The sequence below is a fragment of the Eretmochelys imbricata genome, chromosome 5 (assembly GCF_965152235.1).
Source record: "Eretmochelys imbricata isolate rEreImb1 chromosome 5, rEreImb1.hap1, whole genome shotgun sequence".
In the NCBI taxonomy this organism is placed as follows: Eukaryota; Metazoa; Chordata; order Testudines; family Cheloniidae; genus Eretmochelys; species Eretmochelys imbricata.
The window spans coordinates 9,893,196-9,911,628 of record NC_135576.1 but is presented as its reverse complement, the minus strand read 5'-3'; the positions used below and the strand labels follow the sequence as shown (position 1 = coordinate 9,911,628).

At 38.9% G+C, this 18,433-nt stretch overlaps 1 protein-coding gene across 5 annotated transcripts in view; it reads right to left on the bottom strand.

Moving 5' to 3' along the window:
• Positions 1-18,433, bottom strand: part of PIK3C3 (phosphatidylinositol 3-kinase catalytic subunit type 3) — a 135,670-nt gene that overhangs the window by 75,745 nt on the left and 41,492 nt on the right. For all 5 annotated transcript variants that reach the window (XR_013346106.1, XR_013346105.1, XM_077816629.1 and 2 more), the window contains 7 exons: positions 18,104-18,196; positions 13,936-14,121; positions 12,361-12,515; positions 9,346-9,436; positions 7,519-7,586; positions 2,364-2,469; positions 1,353-1,469 (listed from right to left, as the gene is read on the bottom strand). Coding sequence is in view for 3 of the 5 variants with exons in the window: in XM_077816629.1 (XP_077672755.1) it covers positions 1,353-1,469; positions 2,364-2,469; positions 7,519-7,586; positions 9,346-9,436; positions 12,361-12,515; positions 13,936-14,121; positions 18,104-18,196 (816 nt within the window). In the remaining 2 variants the exon portion in view is untranslated. The remainder of the gene's footprint in view (positions 1-1,352; positions 1,470-2,363; positions 2,470-7,518; positions 7,587-9,345; positions 9,437-12,360; positions 12,516-13,935; positions 14,122-18,103; positions 18,197-18,433) is intronic.

The window sequence follows — 18,433 nt, the reverse complement described above, 5'->3', positions numbered from 1 at the left end:
ATATAAAAAGGGAGTTGTTGTGTTGTTTTTGTTCATTTTAACTCATATGCCATAAATACTTGGATCTTAAAAAACACTATATAGAGATTGGAACATATAGTATCAAGCTCTTCAGCTAATATTTGTAATAAAGTTCAGACGTTTTCAGTGTGTATCCAAGATCTCTGAAAGCTCAGCTACAATGCAAAGTTTGTTTTTAATTAGCAAGATCCTGATTCTTATCCAGATTTTCTGGTGGATTAAGGAGGAGATGATAGTAAGATCTAATGATTAGTCTAAAATCAGATTATGAAGTCCATATGTCTCAATCTATATTAGTATTTAGGATTATGGTGGTTTCCAGTGTCTTGCTGCTGCTATACCACATTCATACTTTTCCATGTAAATGTATATTAAAATCTCAGGCACAAATCAGTATTAAAAAGTAATTTAGTACATGCTATGGAAAATGGGTCCTACAATAAGGAAATGAAATTTTCAGCACAACATTTTTGGGGAGAAAGGAGGTGGTGAAACTGGTATTAACGATGCTATTGAAGGACTGAAGGACACAAGCAGTAACAAAGATAAAATGAATAGAATGAACATGGCATACAGTCAAATGTCTCAAAAACACAGGACCAAAAAGACTAAAAGAAAATCAAGAATCATAAATATACAACAAAAAAACCCATCGGTTTCTAACTCCACTCACCAAAGGGTGAAAGGGGAAAAAATAGATAAACTACTGACACAGTAAATATACCACAATTAATAGCTAAGAAAGGCGTAAAAAACCCTGTCTAAAAAACTCAAAACATAAGCTACCCAAGTACATACCCGGAGAGAGGGTCAGGCAGAATTGCATTCAGGCAGCTGCCATGACCACACTGTTTTTAGGCACTAGTTCAAGCAGACCTAGTGCATGTACATCTACCTGAGGTAGGAATCACACTTCCCAGCTGCTGTGTAGATGTACCCTTAGAGCCAAAGCGCTACTCTGAATACACCTTCCAGAGGGTACAAGACAGTTATAGTTGTATAAATTAGAGAGGAAAAATAAATTGATCAAAAAGCATCTTTGAGAAAAAATTTCCCAGAAATTTGAGTCTTCCATGTGTGTTTCCAAAAAGGTGACCAAAAAAACCCAAACAAACAGAACTAGAATAGCTCAAAGCAAAAAAAGCCAAAAGAGCTAAAATACTTCAGTCTAACCAAAACACATACACTGCATATTAGCATATATGCTTCACTAGATAAGACATTAGAAAAATTCAGAATATCTTGTTACACAACTTATCAAAAGTTTCCAGTGAAAACTAACACTCCTACTCTAAAATTTTAACCACAAAATTTTTTATTCCTGCATTTACCTTTTTTTTACGATTCCCACTTTCACGCTGCACTGCCTTCATTAGATGAACCAGTCGATCTACAAATGTCTGCTGCGCTGCCAGCAAAGAACGCATAACCCTGACAGATTTATCACCCTACGTGAATGAAAAAGAAACAGAAAATTAGGTCTTTGTTCCATAATTACATCTGAAATGTGTACATTTATTCTTAGTCTAGCTAGATTTCCCAAGTTAATAAAAAAGATCAATTATCTTTCATTTCAGAGTTCATTCAAAGCACAGTATTTTCTGTAAAATGTAATCAGAATTGCCATAGCTGGCAATCAGTTATCTGACCTTTCAGTGCACTTCCATTTACAACAACAATAATAATTTGAGTGGTAAACATTCATGCATGACAAACTAATTCACAGGGGGGAAGTAAGTTTCATGAAGATTCTCGCATGTGAAATATGCCTTTGCACTACATGAGTCACATAAAAACCTTGAAGCAGCATTAATGAGATGTGAAGTAAAATGCAATGAGAGATACCTGACTGTTGGACTTAAGCCAGCTAACTCTGTACATATATGCCAGATGTTATGAACTATAGCTCAGGAGAAGGACCCTTTTTCACTACATCAGCACCCTCTACTGCTGACACACAGATTGGCACTGATTCTTGATTCAGCAAAGGCTAGTGATCCAGCCTCCAGTTTGTCAAGCAGGGCCAAATATTCCCCCAAAATATCAGACATTCACTGCCAGATGCAAGGGGGTCTACAGGCAAGCATGATATGAAAAGTCAGTTTACAATTTACCTGAAAAGCAACAAATAGAGAAAGGGAAACACTTCCCTTGATAGTTGCATTCATTTGTTCTGAACTAAAATTACACCATTTACAGCAGATCAAATTAATTCCAGGGAGAAGTAGGGGTTTGGCAGACTGCAATGCTTATGCTATGGCATCATAGGAAACTAGTGTCTTTTTAAAGAAAGCAAATACCTGCAAACTGCTTAATCTTTCATTACCTAAGGGATGGGTTACCTTTAATAGAGCCTGACTAAACCGTCTCATCACATTTAGGTACATTTCATGAGTTTTTGGATCCCTCTGCTGAGTGTCTTGGTCTTCACATTCCACTATTACATACCTTTAACACAAAAACAATCTCAGTTAGGTTGTCCTTCTGCAACACAAATCCCTTACCTGTGCAGTACTACAGCTGTGTAATAAAGATCTGCAATTACAGCAAAACTAATCTTTACTTGATTCAGGGCAAAACCTGAACCTTCAGGTAGCAGTATCAGGGACAGACACCCTGGGTCTTTCCACTGATATATGGAGTACTTGAAACACTTGAGATTTACTTTCACTTAAGACAGAGTGGTAGCACTCAAACAGAGCACGTATGGATGGGTATGCCAGACACACACCTCTGCCCCATTGCATATCCATCTACACTAATCATTTGTCCTACCACTCATTGAGAGGAGTATTTCCACCATTCTCACTGCTCTATTACCCATTCCTAATCTGAGTGCTACAAAATGGCAGTGCAAACAACCTCTTGAACCCCCATTCTCCCCCGCCCAATGCATTGTCACTGCATGTTTCATCAGCAATTGGGGTGGAAGAATACTTGAGTGATCCCAGAGCATGGCTTTGCAAAGAGGTTACTGTTCATTTTTTAAAGGACCACCAGACTAGAGGCCTCAGCCAAAAAAGAGAACAATATTTTACAATCATTTTTAATTTCATGCCTTATTTTGGTAAATTGTGTGTGGTTCTTACTCTGATTGACCTTATAGGTTATTTCATATGCAGCATAGAAATATAATTTCACTTATAAACGATAAAGTAATGCTAACCAAAACAGGCGGTTTGTCAATTATCCTCCTTCTATCCTCTGAGATATAATATAGCACAATACATACAACTGTGCTGTCATAAATATAAAGGGAAGGGTAAACTCCTTTGAAATCCCTCCTGGCCAGGGGAAAGCTCCTCTCACCTGTAAAGGGTTAAGAAGCTAAAGGTAACCTCGCTGGCACCTGACCAAAATGACCAATGAGGAGACAAGATACTTTCAAAAGCTGGGAGGAAGGAGAGAAACAAAGGGTCTGTGTGTCTGTCTATATGCTGGTTTTCCGCCGGGGATAGACCAGGAATGGAGTCTTAGAACTTTTAGTAAGTAATCTAGCTAGGTATGTGTTAGATTATGATTTCTTTAAATGGCTGAGAAAAGAATTGTGCTGAATAGAATAACTATTTCTGTCTGTGTATCTTTTTTGTAACTTAAGGTTTTGCCTAGAGGGGTTCTCTATGTTTTTGAATCTAATTACCCTGTAAGATATCTACCATCCTGATTTTACAGGGGGGATTTCTTTATTTCTATTTGCTTCTATTTTTATTAAAAGTCTTCTTGTAAGAAACTGAATGCTTTTTCATTGTTCTCAGATCCAAGGGTTTGGGTCTGTGGTCACCTATACAAATTGGTGAGGCTTTTTATCCAACATTTCCCAGGAAACGGGGGGGGTGCAAGTGTTCGGAGATTTGTTCATTGTTCTTAAGATCCAAGGGTCTGGGTCTGTAGTCACCTAGGCAAATTGGTGAGGCTTTTTACCAAACCTTGTCCAGGAAATGGGGTGCAAGGTTTTGGGAAGTATTTTGGGGGGAAAGACGCGTCCAAACAGCTCTTCCCCAGTAACCAGTATTAGTTTGGTGGTGGTAGCGGCCAATCCAAGGACGACGGGTGGAATATTTTGTACCTTGGGGAAGTTTTGACCTAAGCTGGTAAAGATAAGCTTAGGAGGTTTTTCATGCAGGTCCCCACATCTGTACCCTAGAGTTCAGAGTGGGGGAGGAACCTTGACATGTGCGTATTCTAGGCGGGGCTATTTAATATCTAACTGAATACATTACATTTTCTAATGCTTGGTTTGGAATAGGTCAAGTGACTATGCAAATGTAGTGAACCTAATCAGTCTTCACAGACGTTATGGACTAATTCCACCCATGCTGTGACAGTTACCTTTCTGCTTACCTTATGGTGGTGCCCCAGGACTGGAGCTCCAACATGTTAGGCACTATACAGGCTCAATGGAACACCTCCTCCAACATCAGAGGTGCATGGGCAGAATATTTTTGTTACTGATTGGATAACTGGGTTTTTAAATACTGAGAAAGCCCATAGCAAGTTTGAGCAGTGCTGACAAGAATGCTGATTACAAATTAAACCAAATGAATAAATCTGAGAGCCGAGCTAACTACACTTTTCCTAATATTAAGTCTAGTTGATTTTATGCTCTGCTGAACAATTACGTTTCTACCTATCTTATGCAACATATACTTTGTTTCCATTTTAGATCACTGAAACTGGTTATATGCTGGGACAACTACTGTCCAGTCAGTGCTTAATTTGTAATGAAAGAGGTGCTGGGGCTCAAGCAATTTTTTTACATTCGTAACAGATACAGCAAGCCCAGAGGTGCCGGGGCTATGAACTGCCAAGCCCAGCGGTGTCAGGGCTCAACCCTGGCAAGCCCTGGCGCAAATTAAACACTGTGTCAGGCACCCGAAAGAGAAAGAAATTCATTTAACAATATGGGAGATGAAAGGAGGAAACGAGGTGACAACTTGAGCCAATTCAAAAATGGAGCTGCAATTCCATTCCCAAGACAAAACTATGCAAAAGTTGACAAAACTGCACATGGATACAAGGACTAGGTGCAGAGGATTGTATGACCTAGCTACATTTCTGGATTGAAGAGCGTGTTTTGAGTAGACAGGGATTAATATTTAAATTTGGTAGCCATAGAAGAATGTATCAAAATGGTCTCTTCTCAATGTAGAAAATCAACTGCAGGAAACTGCACAATCCATTAGATAATCTGCTGTCGTGGGCTCTCTCTTCAAATTGATTCAAGAGCTTGCTACATATCAAGTGTGAATTTTCCATCAAGCTTGTCTGCGATACATCGTTCTAAACTAATTTACAAATTCATAACAAAATGTGAAATACATTCAGTATCCAGACAAATACTTGTATTTCACAAGGGTTATAATTTTGATAAATCTTATAGCTAACCAGAAGTCATTTCCAAAGCTCTCTTACTCTTGCAGCAGTGATTACTAGTAGGATAGCCTTTTTTAAGGCTACGAATTTAGATCTTACTACAGAGGAAATGAAGTCTGACAGCTTCTCATGTATATTTTCAAAGCTTATGTACTCAACAAGCGAAGGGGAATAGGGAAAATGCAAAGAAATGCGTTAAAATGTGCCTTTATCTCATCTTTCTTTGCAAAGGAAAGTACTACATGGTGTCTCTCTAACTTCTCGAGAGGCAGGCCCAAAGGCCTGATATCATATGCCTCAGTAGATGGTGCATACACAAAACACAGTTTTAGTCATCTATGCACAAACGTGAAAAAGTACAGGAATGGCTCTAGCATCACAGTAATATGAATGTGATGCCGGAGTTTCAAGGATTACTGAATTTTTCTATTGATTGTTTTAAGCTCATGCTGCGTCTGGTTAGCTGAAAAACGTAATTGATCAGCAGCCAAAAGGATTTATGGCTATGCCAGATCAAACTGGAGCTGTGACATTTGGATTTTGTCACTGAGAAATTGAGATGTCTGAAAGGAAAAGAAAGAATAAATTAGTTGATTTTGTGGTCAGAAGGCAAGAGTGTTTTGAGAGAGCTTGACAGTTTGTTGACTGAATGAGTTAGGAAGAAGAAAGTTTGTTCCAAGTTTCAGAATGCAATGTACTTGTATTCTCTAGTGATACAAACCGCACACAATCTTGCATGTATGAAAAGGTTTTGGGTTTTATGTAATTGGAAAAATGCAAAAGCTTCAGTAATGACTGTGAAATGAACCACACATTTAAGTGAGCGAAGCTAGACTAAGTTATTTCTATTTAAATAAATAAGAATGTTTGACCAGACCAAATATTTAACTTCTATTCCCAGTAATCACGCTTGTAGTTCCTTATCTTCAGAAAAGTAGCCCATTATATTTTTAATTTAAACAAATATTCTAGGCTATGACAGAGAAAAAGTGTATGCTGGCATGTTCACCATGTGTTGTAGTAAATCATGCTTCCATTTGATTAATATTTTTAAATTTAAATATTGTACAAGGAGATATTTTGCGAGGATGGATTTACAACTGGAAGCACTGTCAGAATAAGTCATTTTTTTGGCACACCATTTTGGACAATGTATTTTAATTCACCCCTTTCATTTCCAACCATATGTGCTATTCATAGCATATTAGTATTAGTTACAGCATACTACTGATAACCATTTTCAATCAATGACATATAGAATTATAAAACCTGGGTACATATTTAGTGCAGTGATTTAAGTGCAAAACTTCAATCACCTGGACAAGGCATCACAACTATAGGTCATTCATAAAGGGGGTGAGGGGGAACCATTTGCAGCACTGTCTTATTTAGATATCCTACGGTACTCATCCGTGATAGCTAATAAAGCAAGTCTTAGTTTAGCACAACAGGTTTACAGTGACTTATGCCAATTATGCATTTTATTAAGTGCTAGAATACAGTGCACGAACTGAGTACTATAGACAGATTGCTATGAAAGCCAAAAAATTATTACACAATCCAAAACTGAATTACAGTGTTTATTTATTCCAGTTGAATGACACTTTTAGACCATAAAGTGAGAATTTAAAATTGTATTTTGATCATTGCTAATATAATGCTCTCACTTTATCTAGAGACATATGCATACACATTTGTTATTCTGTAAACCAGTGACTGCCATCTTTATACTATGACAGGTTTCAGAGTAACAGCCGTGTTAGTCTGTATTCACAAAAAGAAAAGGAGTACTTGTGGCACCTTAGAGACTAACCAATTTATTTGAGCATGAGCTGTAGCTCACGAAAGCTCATGCTCAAATAAATTGGTTAGTCTCTAAGGTGCCATAAGTACTCCTTTTCTTTTTGCATCTTTATACTATGTAACTGCACACTGTGTAATCCTCATCCCTCCTTTTGTTTATTTAAACCCACTGTTGCATCTGTCTCAAATTTAGATATTAAGTTCCTCAGGGCAAGGACTAGCTTTTATTCTGTGTCTGTATAGCACCTTGCACAATTGGACCCTAATCTCAAATTTGGAGACCCTCAGTGCTATTATAATACAAAGTAAGACTTGACATACCAATATAAGTAGTTAGCCAGGGTGGAATTCTTGCAGGCTCGGGATATCAAGAAAGTGCAAAGGTCTTGCTGGAATAAATTAAAAAGTAAAAAAAAAAGTTACACAGTAGAACCTCAAAGGTAGGAACACCAGAGTTACGGACTGAACGGTCAACTGGATACCATGTGAAACCGGAAGTAACCAATCACACAGCAGCAGAGACCTCCCCAAACAAAAACAAAAACAAAAAAACTCAAGTACTCTACTGTGTCTGTACTGCATCTTCAAGGTAAGCACATCTGGGCTGCCTGTCCCCATTGCCACCCATGGGGCAGCCACTTACAGCTAGGAGGTGAAGACACTGGTGCTGCCAGCCCAAGGCAGCTGGAGCTAGCAGAGCAGGAGTAGCACCAAGTTTGGAGTCACCACTCCCCACCCACCCCTCCAGCCAGGAAGGGGAGCGGTTGTTTTCACCCTCCCTCCCCTGGCCAGGAGCAGCTGTTTTCACCCTCCCTCCCCTCCAGCCGGAAGGGGGATGAACTTGAAAACTGGGATGAACTTGAAAACTCAGTCCAACCCAAGGAAAGAAGCTGCCTGCAAAGAAGCTGCCAGGGCTGAGGAGGGAACTTCTGCTAGAGCAGGAGTGGGCAAACTTTCTGGCCCAAGGGCCACATCTGGGTATGGAAATTGTATGGCAGGCCATAAATGCTTATGAAATTGGGGTTTGTGGTGCAGGGGCGGGTGAAGGCTCCAGGGGGGATGTGGGCTCTGGGGTAGGGCCAGAAATGTAGAGTTCAGGGTGCGAGAGGGAGCTCTGGGCTGGGGCGGGGGGGTTGCAGTGGGGGTTGGAGGGTGCGGGCTCCGGCTGGGCTGCGGGCTCTGCGGTGCAGGAAGGTGGGACTAGAATATATGTAGGCACAGTCAAGTTACCTTGAATGTAATATTATATGCCCATTATTTTTTTCTACATTCATTTTTATCTTTACCAAATGGTACTGATCTTTGTGCTTAACAGAAATATACATAATGTAACATAAACCTATTCCTATTAGTGTGACTGTGTTCATAAACAACTTGGATATAAACATTCAGAAAAACCATCAGTATTTTCTTAATAAAGGTTTCAGAGTAACAGCCGTGTTAGTCTGTATTCGCAAAAAGAAAAGGAGGACTTGTGGCACCTTAGAGACTAACCAATTTATTTAATCCTCTCTCAGTCCCAAGAGGCCAGACAGGGGTCCATCTTCTCCAGCCCATCCTAATCCAGGTCTCCAATATTGCAACCAGTGTGGGTGGACCAGGCAGGGCGGATTAGTTTGTCTTTTGTTTTGTGTGAGTTTTCCCTGTGTTGAGAGGGAGGTTTGTTCCTGGTTTTTTTCTCTCCTGCTGGTGGTAGCTCACCTTGCCTGATCACTCTCGTTGCAGTGTGTACGGTTTCATATTCTCTCACATTCTCTGTGTATATATAAAGTCTGCTGCAGTTTCCACGGTATGCATCTGATGAAGTGAGCTGTAGCTCACGAAAGCTCATGCTCAAATAAATTGGTTAGTCTCTAAGGTGCCACAAGTCCTCCTTTTCTTTTCTTAATAAAGTAATCTATATTTAGTTCACTTGAAATTTTCATCTTAACACATTTATATTCCCAGGGCAAGAGTTAAAACTAAAGTCTTATCTTTTGGACCATGCAGCAATGTACTTTCAGGAACAGTCAAACATCATAACAAGTTTATGAACTTGTTATATTTAGATTAGCCAAATTCTATGGGATAAAGACCAATATAAAACAAATACCCATTCAGTTATCATCTTGGATACTTCTTAGTTAATAACTAAGATGTTTTACTTACTTCAAGGTTTTCACTCTCTGCAGAATCCTTTGTTTTAGAAGCAGGAGGTGGGGAGGATACAGGAGGAAGGGGACTTGCTATGATCTGGGAGCTGTAAAGTAAAGAAGCAGCACATGTTTTACAGTTAGGATTTGGGATCACATTAACAGTTTAAAAAAACTAAAACCATGGTGTACATTCCATTTGCAATGGATATTAACTAGATTGGGAAACCTACAAGAATGGACTATGATTAGCCAAACAGGCTCGATAACTAACAACAGTGGCAACATTAATTCCTACAGAAAAATCTAAACTTAGTTATAATGTGGTTGTAAAAAAAATTAAGCATGAAAACTTCAAGCACGTGAACGATCAGAGTGCTGGCAGAGCCTATTTCAAGCAAGATGGTGTAGTAGGATGCTTCAGTGGTGAAGCTCTCTCACTATGCCTATCAGGAGAAGTAAGGTTTGTGCCGGAACAGGCCACATCATCAACATATAGTCTTGATCAGCTCAGGTTTTTGCTTTGAGTGACTTCCTTTCAAAGCACTACAGGGCTTGCTTCAAATCAGATTCATGACAATCTCACTAGGAGAGGTTAGATGAATTCTTCACATTCCCAGTATATTGTGAGATATCTGCAGGCAAATCTGATGCCCCTGCACTTAGTTTTAGTCTGAGGCAGTAGATTTTAGCCTTTCAGTGACACTGCTCTGTCACACAGACATTATTTGAAGCCAGAAAAGTGGTCTGCCTTCCTTCCTCCTTTGGGACTCTGAAAACACTCTCTCAAGAGTAGGCTATCAAAAAGAATCACTGCATCTGAATGCTTACATGTCAAGTCAGTATTGAAGTGACTACAAGGCACCTTAAGCACAGACACTAACTGCCATAGATAAAGTTTTCAGAAACATCTAAGTCATCTAACTCCTAGGAGCTTAAGTCCCATTTTCAAAAGTGACTTGGGCACTTAAGTTTCTTTGGTGCTTTTAAAAATATAACTCCAAGAGAGCTGGGCTTAAGCTCTGAAGCAAAAATTTAACAGCTTGAATCTGGCTGGAAGGGCAGGAACACCGTGAGGGATACCTGACAATGCTTTATATCAGTTCAGGTATAAGGACTGGAGCAGCAACTGGACAAGCACACCTGTGGGGACCTGCTTTGGCAACTACAGTCAAGATGGAACCAACTGGAAGATTTAATGTGCAACATTTAAACGTAGAGGTTTGTGCATGGCTGCTGGTAACGGGACTACCTCATGCTCCACCCAGTACTATTGCTCTAAGGATTAAAGTATTTCAGAAGCTTAGGGAGTCCTGTGTGTCTCATACTAAGGAGTTGAAACGCAGGAGTGAAAATCTTGGTGGATGCTTGTTAGGATATAGATATTCAGGGCAGGAGGATCCCAAAAGAAAAAAAAGGGGTGGAGTGTTAGGATATAGATATTCAGGACTGTCAGTAAAGGCCTGTACTCTAAGAATTTAGATGTGTTCTTATCATTTGGCTAGTTATAGAGGTATAAAAGAAAGAATCAAAATCACTGTCTGCCGGTGTAAGGGCCTTCTCTTACTGTGACAGTCTGAGGCCCTGTTCTTAGGCTAAGGCCTTTGGCTAAGCAGCAGAGGCAGCCATAAGCTGGGAAGCGACTGGTCACATCCTCACATTCCAACCTAGTCACATTGAACTAAAGCGCTTTTGGGCTGTTAGGAATACAGTCCTGTCCTGATAATGCCTATCACCTCCAGAGAAAGGGAAGTGCCTAGAAAATGTAAAAGGAAACTTAGTTTGATAGCATCCTGTCTGGCAAGAACTCATTTAGCAATAGCTGGGATGTGAAATCCTCACTTCTGTATTGTTTTGTCATTATAGTTCCCACTTTGCTATTGTTTGTCTGTATTATCTCTGTCTGGTTCTGTGATTGTTCCTGTCTGCTGTACAATTAATTTTGCTGGGTGTAAACTAATTAAGGTGGTGGGATATAATTGGTTACATAATCATGTTACAATATGTTAGGATTGGTTAGTTAAATTTCAGGAAAATGATTGGTTAAGGTATAGCTAAGCAGAACTCAAGTTTTACTATATAGCCTGCAGTCAATCAGGAAGTGGGTGGGTGTGCGGGTGGGGGAAATGGGAACAGGGAATGGGAGTGGGGAAATTGGAATCATGTTTGGCTAAGGGCAGGAATGGGAACAGGGACACAGATGTAAGGCTCTGTGGTGTCAGAGCTGGGAAGGGGGACACTAAGGAAGGAAACTGTAATCATGCTTGCTGGAAGTTCACCCCAATAAACATCAAATTGTTTGCTCTCTGTTCATGCAAGAAGGACCAGGGAAGTAAGTGGGTGAAGGAATAAGCCCTTAACAATGCTATATTTAAAGAAAGGCTTTTCCTCTAGGGCAAATAGGTAGGAATCCTGGGCAATGGAGGCTGTCCTTCTGTGAAGGACTGAGGAAAATATCATATGTGATGAATAATCACATAGTAATTTTCCTGTATTGCAGGGAACAGGCATTCACAGGCCTCAGTACTTCTTTGCCTTCTGTTTCTGTTTTCATAAAAAATAAAATGCCCAGGACCTCTTCAAACTAAAATTTTTATACCAAGTATCACAAAGGTTTGTGCTGGATACCCTCAGATGACTGGGCTCTTGCTAGCCAGCCACATACAGATTAAGGAAACCCAACCTATTTCTAAAAGAAACTTTCTACCAAAAATTCTCACCCAGTTCAATTACTAGCTAGATGTATTTAAAGACAAAGAATGAAACAACTGCTTTAATGTCTCAGGAATGGCACTATGAGACTTTCAACCAAAGAGACCCCATAGCAGCTTCAGAGCTTTAAGTCTTCAACATGGTAATGACTGGAAGCATCATGAAGGTCTCATAAATAAAGCAAGAGTAGCAAGCTTGCAATATAAACTTAGTATATGCCAATGACAAAACTGCAGCATGCCTGCAAGAGAGAATCAGTATTTTACTGCTGATGCCAATATTCCTTGTTTCTTCCCTTCTAGAAGCAAAAGCACCTTACCTGTCTATTTCTGCAGCATTCATTCCTGATGTTGCCATACTCTCAGACATTGAACCCTGACTGTCCCTCTTATTTGGCTCTAACCCATTCTTTATGTCATCAAAATTTTCATATTTCAAGGCCTGGACCAACTGCAACAGGTACATCAACAAATCCTTGGAAGGAGATAACACAGAGAAAAAAAAATAGATACACTGAGAGATGAGCTGTTGGATTATCAGCACTTTTGAGAATTACACCATTTATTCACAAGCCTAAATCAGGGTTTAGTGATCAGTAAAGAAATGGAAGCAGGAACTGAGTAATGACTAGTGTAGGGTAGAGAGAGTGGTCATGAATATAACTTTGCACACAGATTTCTATTTCTTGCACTGTTTTCATTATTAAAAAGCCACAATAGCAATTTAAATACACATCTAAGGGCGTATATTTCTGTTTTAGAGTGGCTAGCGTTAGTCTTCCTCATACCTTATTGTAATCAACTTCCACTATCTGTTTAATGTAGCCATATTGGTCTTATACAATGAAAATTGGTGAAACTATTCACTTTAATGTGTTTGACTTCCATCTGTAAAAGCTGGACAGCGCCTGGGACTTGGCTATCCAATGCTGACTCTTCCCTTTTGCACTATCATAAAAGCAACAAAGCAATATAACAGTCCCTAGATTTGAATTCTTAAGACAGGATTTTAAATTAATTACCACCTAAGGAATTTCCCCCCTCTGCTGGTCTACCAGAACCTGTTTAGTGATCTTCAATGCATGGTGCAAGGAATGTCTTTTTGGTCAAGAATATTATGGGGCGTATTACTGAGTCAGTCAGTCTTACTGTGCGTGGGTGCTAACTAGGGGGCAGTTAGTGTTCCCTATTGTGAGCCGGTCAGTTTTATGGGCTGCTTTTAAAAAAATGTGTTAAGAAGACATCCAGAAGGCACAATCATGACTGCATAAGATTCCCTATCATAAAAACAGGAGGCAGATGTAATATGCATATTAAAACCTAGATAAAAGATTAGATTCTATTAAGTTCCCACCACTCAATGAGTGTTTTTACATGGGTTTTCAAAAAGAAATCCCCCTTTATCGCAAATGTTTTATCACATTTCTAGCTAATAGAATATCTTTCTGCACCTTCTTCCTCAAAGGAATGCAATGTCAGGACATACCTGGTATTTACAAAATACATTGCTAGAAGCATCTGGTATACTATTCAACAACGGAGCAGTTAATTTTGAAGTGAACAGGTTAGCATCAAAACTGATCTCTTGGGTTGTGGGGAGAAAGTACGATTGTTTTAGTCTGCATAGCTGAAGACATCTAATAAGAGTATTGATTTGCATTGTGAGGAGTTTTGCTTAATAAAGCTAGAAGTTTTATTCTCTCTAAAAACAGAAACTTACATTGATCACCCTTTTATTATCTTTCATAATTACCTTCCTATAAAAGGTAATAAATATTCATGTAGTAGCAAACATTATGGAAACTCTACATTTCTCCATGTGCTACATTAGGTCCTTTGATTTTCTCATGGGTGAAAGTAGAGTACACACACGGAACAACAGAGTCCTTTAATACCTCATCATCTGCCTGTTGCAACCTGGCAACAGCATATCGCCGTACTGTTGGGTTGGTGAAATGAGATGATAACAGTTCCAGAGAATCTTCTACATCCATTGGCTTCCATTTACCCAGTAGCTCCAGTGCCTGCTTTGCCTCCTGGGGCAGGTCCCAGTTGACACATTTCAAGAACTTGGTCAAAGCCTAAACAAAGAAGATTAGAAAAACTGACTATTCCTAAGCAATTACAGAAATCAATGAACCGGAAGATTTAGAGTTATATATTTTAGTTTCAGTCTAGACAAGACATAAGGCCAGATTCTTATTGCAATAATATTAGCATAAACCAGGGGAACCCAATTGAAGTGAATGGCAATATTGTGGGCAACTAAACTTGTGTGACCACACACCAGTGGGAATTAGATCTGCATTCTATTCCAAGTTACGCTACTGACTTGCTGCATGACATTGACCAAGTCACTTAATCTCTCTATGTATCATTGCCCGCACACCTATAAGACGGGGTGATAATTCTTACCCACCTTGTTGGGGTGTTGTGAGGATTAATTCTTCAATTTTTGTAAGGCCCTCTGACTTTAGATAAGGTGTTACAGCGTAAGAGAATTACATCTTCTGTAGCAGAAATCTCAAATTCACAATTTACTCTCCTCCCATTTAACACACTCAATTATCACTAGAGACTATGGGGTTTACAAGCACACCAAAGGGGAAAATAAACCCTTAAAATCTGCATCAATCATGGTGGAGATTGTTGGGGGAAAAGGGTCTTTGCACGGTTTTAGGGGTCTTATTGTTGTGTTAAATAGACCCATCTTTCTGCTTAATATCACAAACTTGAATGAAAAAACATTTGTTTGCTTTTTAAGAGTATCAGCCTTACTGTTATCTAGAGTACTAAGAATTAGGGCTGTTGATTAATCACAGTTAATTCATGTGATTAACCGAAAAAAATTAATCACGATTAATCGCAGTTTTAATCACTCTGTTAAACAGAATACCAACTGAAATGTATTAAATATTTTTGAATGTTTTTCTACATTTTCAAATATATCTATTTCAATTAGAACACAGAATACAAAATGTACAGTGCTCATTTTATATTGCTTTTGATTACAAATGTCTGCACTGTAAAATTGACAAACAAAAGAAATAGTATTTTTCAGTTCACGTCATACAAGTACTGTAGTGCAATTTCTTTATCGAGAAAGTGCAAATTACAAATGTAGATTTTTTTGTTACATAACTGCACTCCATAACAATGTAAAACTTTAGAGCCTACAAGTCATAGAATCATAGAACATCTGGGTTGGAAGGGACCTCAGGAGGTCATCTAGTCCAACCCCCTGCTCAAAGCAGGACCAATCCCCAATTTTTGCCCCAGATCCCAAATGGCCCCCTCAAGGATTAACCTCACAACCCTGTGTTTAGCAGGCCAATGCTCAAACCACTGAGCTATCCCTCCCCCCACTCAGCCCTCTCAGTCCTACTTCTTATGCAGCCAACCTCTCAGACAAACAAGTTTGTTCACATTTACGGAAGATAATGCTGCCCGCTTCTTATTTACAATGTCACCTGAAAGTGAGAACAGGCGTTCGCATAGCACTTTTGTAGCCAGCATTGCTAGGTAATTACGTGCCAGATATGCTAAACATTCATATGCCTCTTCATGCTTCAACCACCATTCCAGAAGACATGCTTCCATGCTAGTGATGCTTGTTAAAAAACATGTGTTAATTAAATTTGTGACTGAACTCATTGGAGGAGAATTGTACGTCTCCTGCTCCCTGGTTTTACCCGCACTCTGACATATATTTTGCGTTATGGTAGTCTCTCTGACGACACAGCATATGTTGTTTGATTTAAGAACACTTTCACTGCAAATCTGACAAAACACAAAGAAAATGTCAAATTTCTAAAGATAGCTACAGCACTCAACCCAAGGTTTACGAATCTGAAGTGCCTTCCAAAATCAGAGAGGGACGAGGTGTGGAGCATGCTTTCAGAAGTCTTAAAAGAGCAACACTCTGATGTAGAAACTACAAAACCCAAACCATCAAAAACAAAAATCAACTTTCTGTTGGTGACATAGGACTCAGATGATGAAAATGAACATGCATTGGTCTGCACTGCTTTAGATCATTATCGAGCAGAATACGTCATCAGTATGGACACGTCCTCTGGAATGGTGGTTGAAGCATGAAGAGACATATGAATCTTTAGCACATCTGGCATGAAAATATCTTGCAACCCCAGCTACAACAATGCCATGTAAATGCTTGTTCTTACTTTCAGGTGACATTGTAAACAAGAAGTGGGTAGGATTATTTCCTGCAAATGTAAACACACTTGTTTGTCTGAGCGATTGGCTGAAAAGAAAAGGAGTACTTGTGGCACCTTAGAGACTAACCAATTTATTTGAGCATAAGCTTTCGTGAGCTCACGAAAGCTTATGCTCAAATAAATTGGTTAGCCTCTAAGGTGCCACAAGTACTCCTTTTCTTTTTGCGAATACAGACTAACATGGCCGTTACTCTGAAACCTGGCTGAAAAGAAGTACAACTGCGTGGACTTACAGGATCTAAAGTTTTACATTGCTTTATTATTGAATGCTGTTATTTTTTGTACATAATTCTACATTTGTAATTCTACATTTTGTACATAATTCTACATTCAACTTTGATGATAAAGAGATTGCACTACAGTACTTGTATTAGGTGAATTGAAAATTCCTATTTCTTTTGTTTTTTACAGTGCTAATGTTTGTAAACAAAAATAAATATAAAGTGAGCACTGTACACTTGGTATTCTGTATTATAATTGAAATCAATATATTTGAAAATGTAGAAAACATCCACAAATATTTAAATTGGTATTCTATTATTGTTTAACAGCGCAATTAATTGTGCGATAAATCATGATTATTTTTTTTTCTCGCTTGACAGCCCTACTAAGAATGTTCTTTTTCAGCCACTTAATACCCCTATGTTCCAGATCACAGTACTAGATTGTACCCTTTGCTTAAGGCACATGGAGGGAACTTAGTTCTGGTAGTTCTTGATAATAGAGTGCATAAGCAGTTTGCAGCGTCACCTCATTTTCCCCCCAAGCCACCACAAGCAAGCTTCTCCAGAAGTAATCCGATGATCTCTGGGACACCTTTTCCCCAAAGGCCTGTGGGAAATACTTCAGTGAGACAATGCTGACTCAATCAACGGTCTCTTCCATTATGCAAAATGTCCAATTCCCAAAGAGCAATTATGGTATCAGGTGGCAGCAACCAGCAAGGCAGCTATAGAGATTTGGCAAATCAAGGACTCTGATTTTTTTTTTTTTTTCTTTTCTTTTGAAACAATCTTTTCACTTCAGGAGTCATTAACAGAATACTGGCCAGACTCAAAGCACTGACAACAAGGTGTTAAGGATTATTCAATGTATGGAGCTGAATAGGGAGAAGAGAGCTCAGCAAAGCACATACTTAAATGATTTGCTGAATCAGGAATTTAGATCCTCCGCTAGAAGTCACCCAAAAATATAAACAAATCAAGACTATGGCTTCAGCCTTGTTTATAACTGAATACCTGCCACTAAAATAACTGGTAATTTTAACCGGTTACCTATTTCAACATTTTAACATAGTCCAGCTCCATTTTCTGGGGCCTCACGTAAGGCAAATTAGAAAGATACCAGCTAGAGCCAATGCAATGCTATTCATTAAACAATCACTGAACAATACTTTTTTTTTTTTTTTTGGCATTATTTGACCATCTAGTTTTAATTCACTTTCCAGTAACCTATCCTATTCTCTAGGACGCATGTAGCTTGCGATTTGTGCTATATTTGCAGAAGTTAACACCGATTTTCTTTGGTGGATTAATCCTGGCAGGCTTGGCAGAAGAGCATTTTAAAGGAACTCACTGGAGATTTTGAGCTGCAAGTTTTAAAAGTATTTGCCAATAGGATTTAAAAAATATGGTCACTAGTCTTTACCAGCATAGCTGTTCCATTAATGAACAATATCTTGACTAAATATACTTCGTCAGCTCAGAGATTCACACCTCTGAAGAGGCAGACACTTAAAAAAGCAGTTGCACTCATGAAACCGGAAGATAAATTATTCAATAACAATGTACAGTGATCAGTATATATTTAATACAATTAACTTTACCTTTTCTTGATTAGTAAGATAGTATCTGAACTTCCAAACTAGATCCTGTTCCTCATAGGTCAGTTGCTTTGTTGGTGGATAACTCACTATAATCTATTAAAAAAAATTCCAGAGAATAATTTGTAATAAAAATTATACATATTGATCTTTTAAAGAAGTTGAGAGAATTTAGTGTGTCATGTGCCGTACTGACCACATAGTAGAATGAAGGCCTTTGTCTATCGACAAGCAGAACAAAATGGACAATTTCCCCATACTACACACCAGTGATGCTCTTCAACCCTGATCTTAGATGAACCGCCCACAGAGGTCAGGGTATCCATAGACCTA